This window comes from Malus domestica, chromosome 14, assembly GCF_042453785.1.
Source record: "Malus domestica chromosome 14, GDT2T_hap1".
NCBI lineage: Eukaryota > Viridiplantae > Streptophyta > Magnoliopsida > Rosales > Rosaceae > Malus > Malus domestica.
The window spans coordinates 11,234,812-11,241,555 of record NC_091674.1 but is presented as its reverse complement, the minus strand read 5'-3'; the positions used below and the strand labels follow the sequence as shown (position 1 = coordinate 11,241,555).

General features: G+C 37.0%; 1 protein-coding gene across 1 annotated transcript; it reads right to left on the bottom strand.

The window, feature by feature from the left end:
- Positions 1 to 645: 645 nt before the first annotated feature.
- Positions 646 to 6,305, bottom strand: LOC114821152 (nudix hydrolase 16, mitochondrial-like). The gene is made up of 4 exons (XM_029093082.2): positions 5,711 to 6,305; positions 4,294 to 4,408; positions 3,298 to 3,381; positions 646 to 1,070 (listed from the first exon to the last, which is right to left on the bottom strand). The coding sequence occupies exons 1-4, from the start codon at positions 5,779 to 5,781 to the stop codon at positions 771 to 773; spliced, it is 570 nt and encodes a 189-aa protein (XP_028948915.2). The 5' UTR covers positions 5,782 to 6,305; the 3' UTR covers positions 646 to 770.
- Between the last annotated feature and the right edge of the window lie 439 nt (positions 6,306 to 6,744).

Here is a 6,744-nt window from a genome sequence, read left to right as displayed (position 1 = left end):
GTGCAAGCACTTCGAAAGAAGTTAGAATCCCTCTTTAAGAAGAAGATAGCTGCCAAGAGAGCATTCCTTATCAAAGAGCTTATCAACATGAAGTATGCGGAAGATGTTAGTGTAACCGAGCACTTTAACAACCTTTAGGACGTTATCAATCAAGTGTCCACTATGGGTCTGAATATTGAAGAAGAGATGCTAGTAGTATTATTGCTAGGATCCTTGTCAGATAGTTGAATAACCTTCCTTGCAATTGTAAGCAATTCCTCTTCTAATAGTGTACTATCTAGGACGCTGTTAGGGATAGCATGTTCAATGAAGAAACAAGGAGAAAAGTTTCAGGTGCAGATGCTGTACAACTCTTTAGTCATAGAAAAAAGAGGCAAAAATTCTGGTGAGACGAGATTCAATCACGATTGCCACCATAAAAGTGTATTTCTTGTTCTTTTTCTTTGAAGTTTTTCGTGAAGTTCTTAGTTCTAGAGCCTTGGCAAGATCATTCGTTGTACTTATATATAGTGAAACATTGTTGTTGCTACCTTGTGGACACAGGCACATAGCCAAACCATGTTAATTTTTGGTGTCTTGGTTCATTGTTATTTTGTTTTCGATTTTCGAGTTGATTATGTTTTTTTTCTTTCATTAAACACGATATTCACAACAATAGCTCCTCTGAATGTTTCTCTAAGTTGGATGGGCAAAGCTCTGGAATGTGCCTGCAATGTTATGAACCCCAAAAACGAAAGGAAAATGCGCTGAAATTAGTTCCAGTCATGTAATTATTCCTGGTCTGCAGATGAATCAGGTGAAATTAAGTGGTTCTCTTTTTGAGTGCTTATCATCTGTTCCGCAAACCACCTTGAGAAACCTTCCTCAAGGGCCGCTTTCATCCATTGATGCCGGCAAAGTTCTATAGCTTCAGGGATGGAATGCCAACTTCGCCGACGATTGTTTTGTTCTGGCCAAAACTCGAGCTCTTCCTTCACAAGCAAAGGAAACATGGCAGCTTTGCACAATCCCTCGGGACTAAGTTCATCTTGCAGGGTCTTGCTCTTAAAAAAATAGTGCCCCAAACAATCCTGAAACGCACAAATAGGTAAGGTTGAAAGTTAACTGCTGTCATGAAAAAGTAGTTCTCTAACTATAAGGCATAAGGTTATCTCAGCAGGCAATAATTATACGAATTCCAGACGCAGTTTTGGGAGTGGAAACGGAAAGGGCAATCAATATCACATAATCTTTTTGCTATATCAATATACAGAAAGAAGAAAATTAGTTGGCATAGATCTTATCTCGCATAATGTGTTGCCGATTACTTACGAGAAATTGATGCATGAAGAACACCAGAATAATGCTTTCAAAGAACAGAAAAGCAGGAAGTGATACTCAAGACTGGACTTCACCACTCCACTTGGGGCAAGAAGGCAAGAAGAGGAAGGGAATTCAAATTTAGCTACAGGATCTGAATTTTACAACGGAGCCTCCAATGAAACTTGAGCCAATCAAGAAGCCCGTACTCCATTTACTAACTCAATCTTTTTCTTCCCAACCCTCTAGAAATAAGGAATTTATCTATAACTTCTTTATTTCAGTTTCAATTATATCCATTCCAACTCTTCGCCACTCTTTATATAACTTCTTTATATATAATGTCTCAACATTGCACAAATATCCTTATATTTATCTTTACATGGTCATTGCAATTCTCACAATGAACCTTAAATTTTTGTTAAAATATTTTCTCTTTTTTCTATATGGATTAGAATCCCTTATAAATGTAGGAATTTAAAAACTTGGACTCTGTACCTCTCTTGTTTTGGTTGCATTTTTGCTCACCACCCTCAAGTAGTGGTAATGCTCGCCACTCTATTTATTACCATTGAATGAGTTTAAATTTCAAGATTTGTGCATATTCACTACACAAATTTTGAAATTTAAACTCATCCAACGATGATAAATAAGGTAGTGAGCATCACCATCGCTTGAGGTTGATGACCAAAAATATTCCCTGTTGTTTCATATGTCAAATCATTCAATCCCGTTCTGCTGGACCCCATGGCCCAATGGAATTTTGGTCAACCACCATTCAACCTTAGTCCAATGGTAGGCCGTCATTTGTATTTCCTCCTCCACCGTTGGATTAAGTTCGAACAATGGATGACCACAATTTTATTGGACCCATGGGGTTTAGGAGAACGGGCCTCTCAATTCATCTTAAAAACCCAAACTGATCTTTGTAAATAATTTCACGCAGTTAATAACTTAAAAGATTCATAAGTCTCTCTCTGTGCAGCAATGGTATACTTCTGATAAGTCTGTTGTTTAACATTCATATAAGTGACAATAATGTTGAATGAGAAATGCTAAGGAGATTCTCTCAAAAGTAGGACTCTATCTATGGACTCTCGCCACCTCATGTTTTTTGCACAATTTCGGTGCCAACATAATAAAATATTGTGCCAAAACCGTGAGGTGGCAGAGAGTCCATGGAGAGTCAACACTTTGAGAGAGTCTCCTTAGCATTTATCATGTTGGATTTGTCATAAGAAACTAGAAAGACTAATTTATTAAAGTTTGAACTTGGCTCCTGCATCGAGCACATAATTCTATCCATGATCATTTCTTCATTGATTACCTGGTCGTATTGCAATGTATACCATAACTCCTCACATTTCCTTTCGGGTTAATGCTAGGAAGACCAACTATTTAGACCAAATTTTGTCAACCACAAATAGCGTGATTGTTGATGATTCGATTATTATTTAAGCATTGATTAAGAAAGTGAATGCACATCACAAACTAATAGCAAAAATATCCATGGTAATGGATGACTTTGGGCTGGTTTGAGTTGCTCAGTTTTTTCAAAAGCAGCTTTTAGAAAGAAAACAAAAATTGGGGCTAAAATTGTGTTCAGTAAATGAAAAAAAAAAGTGTATTTTTTCAAAATCATGGGTGTAAAACAGCAAAAAGCAGAAGCAACTCTACCCATACTTCTTAAAAAGCGCTTTTTATAGGAGGCGGGTGAACATTACCAATTAATGAAACTTTCCTAGTGACAATCCTAACCTCGCCTCTTTTTTTGCTAAAAGCACTTTTACCTCTATTGTTTACCAAACACTTCCTTTTTTGTTCACAGTTGTTTATTTTCACAGCACAACAGAAACAGTATTGAAAGAAAAAAAAAACACAGCAATCCCAAACTAGCCCTTCACTACAAATGCTAGCGTTATACACCATCCGACAAACAAATATCCACAAGGAGGAACTTTACCAAGCATATATGAAAAACAAGCAGTTAATTCTCACCATTATATCCCCTTGTACTCCAGCCTCTTCCACAGCTTCACGTATTGCTGCTTCCTGAACGGTTTCATCATTTTCCCATCCACCCTATGATTTAATAAAGAACAGTCACATACACAAGTATGACATTTATAAATGATTTCTGATTCAAGTATTACCACTGATGTATCAAAAGTGATATCCATGGAAAACCCAGATTTCAGGCTTCAAATACCTTACTAATGTCAGTGACCAAATTTAAAAGAACATAACAAGTGCACTGCAGCATTAGAAAATTGTTAAACATAAGAAAATTGATTTCGTGCAGAACAGCAAATAATAAAATCATGAGACCCAAGGCTTACGACTGGGAGAAGAACAGAAGGATGCATTTTGGCCATTGTATTTTTACAAGAAGTTGAATAATAAATGGTTATGTAGGTGAGAAAGGGAGATTCTTTTTAGATCATAGTTAGATGGAACTTTTCCAAGATTAAAGGGTAACAGCAGGTAGAAGATAAGTCCTTATGGGGCAAAGTAGCTTGAAAAGTAAGATTGCAGGCTTGCAGAGGATAGGCATCATTTGGAATCAGTATAATAGAAAGACTTTGCAAAAGTCAGATATTCCTTCAAAGAACTCGAAGTGTATGTCAGATAAAATTAAGGTGTACTTACAAGTTATTTCAAGAGCTAACAATAATTTTGAGATAAGCAGTTAAATTTACGTCAAAGTGGTAGTACTTCTCCGCTAGCTAGTTTCCACGAAATCTTCCTTTGAAAGAAATTCAATGCCCTTAGTGGCAATACAAAAGTGACCATTAAAACAATTTCAAACCCACTTCCAGAAATTTCTTAAAACACATAAATAACAAACGGACGCACACCCGTACAAATGAGAAAAAAATGACACCTCTTTAGTTATTAATATGTTTATGCAAATCGTACTTATAAAAGAATTAACATGAAAATTGTATTTACAAAAGAACGAACATGAGAAACATGAAAACGAATAAATTCTACCTTTGGAAACACAAGCCCAGGTCCACTAGTTGTGCTGATCATTAGTACCTCAACAACCTTCTCATATGTGCCATCACTATTTTCTCCAGTATTTCTATATTTGAAAGGAATACACCTGTACACAACTGAAATTAGATGCAGAAATAAAATAAATATATGCCCTCTCGATGAAACTTGTGATAATATGCTTGGCAGGGTCTGATGTAGAACATTTATGGAATACGCTGATGCACAAATAACTACTTGTTAGCAACAAATGTCAAGATTTTAACATAACAATTAATCCGATGATTTTTTGTTTTGCGTTAGATTTAAACTCCAATCAGCCAATAGAACGAAAAAGAACGATATAACTGACCCAATAAGTCAGTTGTTTTATGCTTATTTGAGTCAAGTTAACTTGGGTAGTGTTGAACAGATTATTTACAGACAGTGACAGCAAAAACCTGACAACAAGATGTAAGCTTTATAGAAGATAATTGTTTGTGGAAGATCAGTCACATGAGGAACATTGCTTGCATTGGTATATTTAAAACTAAGGCTGCTGAATACAAATCATTATTAAAAAATAAAAAAAAATAAAAACTTTTCATCCTGATCAAGTCCATATTATATTTTGCATTTTTCAAGCCAATTTTGCACTATTTGTGACTGCCAATTTGTTTCGTACTTAATCTCATTTTCGCAAATAATGCTGTAACTAGATCTCTATTGTGGCATCCCCTGGAACAAGGACGAGGAATGAATATGGATATCTGCAGTAACTATTACGAAAACTACAGAATGGGTTCACCGAGACCCAGCAAGTGAGGATACCGCTACTAATTGTGGCATGATCAAGTGCTGTCGAAAGCTAATCATGAATTTGGGGGTTTCTCTTTTCCTTATATATCTTTAATCAAACAAAAACAAAAGGTCAAGTTGTTCTCTCAATGGAGCCGAATAAAAAGTTTATCAAAATGATCCAGTGTCGTTGAATTTTGTCAAAAATCTACATGACCCCAGTCCTAAATTCGGAAGAGTGCCCCTTTTCTTCACTTATAAGAACTTGACAAAGAAAAAAGTAAACGAACAAGCAGATTTCAAATTTCAGGAAACCTAAAAACAAGCAGCATAACTTCCAGGAGCAACAGCAAAGCTTCATTTAAGCCACAACCCAGCTTCACACTCACTCTCACCGTTGTGAAATTTGGTTTGATAGGTAACAAATTTGACCAAAAAGTAGGGAAAATCAGCAAATTTGACTTATTTCCAAGGCTAGAAAGCATATGCATCTAACAAATTATACAACTCGAATATCATGAAGCTGCCAATTGAAGCATTTAACATATACAAGTCAACAAAAACATAAATGAGAGCATCCATGTTCACAAAATTGACAAATATGTCAGGAGATATAAAGAGAAGAGATACATACCCGGCGACGAGGCGGTGGCCGGCCTCGTAGCGCTGCTGGTGGCGGCCGGTGCGAGCCACCAAGTCGGACATTAGCCTTGACAGCCTAAAAAACACAGATTCTTTGTGGGTTTTGGTGCCTTTTTGTGTGTATCTGGGCTACGAGTGTATGAGAAGTGTGAATTGAATCGTTGTTTGTTGTGGGTTGGGTTGGCTGAGATTCCTATGCAACCTACGACTGCCTTGCTTCTTGCGTTTCTGTATTTTTTTTCCCTGTTTGTATGACTCTTACGAAACCCACGGATGCTGTGAGTGTGAGATGTCACGCGACACGGTAAACCGACACGACCGCGGCTACTGATTGTATTTATGTCGGTTGAGGGAGGACGGTTACGGACACAAGTACGGGAACGGAAATGGGTCGCCTGGAGTTGGAGTTGCTCCGTAACCTGTGTCTTTATCAACTCCTTGCTAGTCTTGCATCGTTAAGCATTCGCGACAGAGTGATATAAAGCATAGAATGAGATTGTGAGGTCTGTGTGTTCTTTGTATAATTAACAGGAATCAATTGCATTCATACGTACCATATCAAATGTGTTTTTAATTACTTCGTATAATAAAATTTTCATTTATATATATATATGAACGCATAAGGTCCCTACTAAGCTTTTTAAGCTCACTGTCGATCTTTCTAAGAATAATGATTGGATTACTAGGAACCTATCTGAATAACCCTTTTGAGGAACACTTTCGTTGGTAGAGACGAATGGAGACTTGGCAATCAGGTCTGAAATGCAATTAAAGCATGTATTACGACAACAATAACAAAGTCTTATCCCACTAAGTGAAGGTGACCTAAGTTTCTGTTGACGGTACTAGTGAGGGAGGGGCTCTACTGGGAGATGTTTGGACATTCAGACGATGATTGCTTGGTTTCTAGGCTGCCCATCACCTGTCAACTTTTCTTGTGTTTAGTGTGTTCTGTTTACTGTAGAACACAATTACATTTAGTTAGCTCCTTAATTCAAGGAGCCGTCACTTTTAGGGTTTTAGATT

Bases quoted from the DNA above. Each gene is read 5' to 3' on its own strand.
- LOC114821152 (XM_029093082.2), bottom strand. From the start codon at position 5,781: ATGTCCGACTTGGTGGCTCGCACCGGCCGCCACCAGCAGCGCTACGAG. The intron at 4,409-5,710 runs GTATGTATCTCT...AGTTGTGTACAG, and splicing joins GGCCACCGCCTCGTCGCCGG to GTGTATTCCTTTCAAATATA. The intron at 1,071-3,297 runs GTGAGAATTAAC...TGTGCGTTTCAG, and splicing joins GAGTACAAGGGGATATAATG to GATTGTTTGGGGCACTATTT.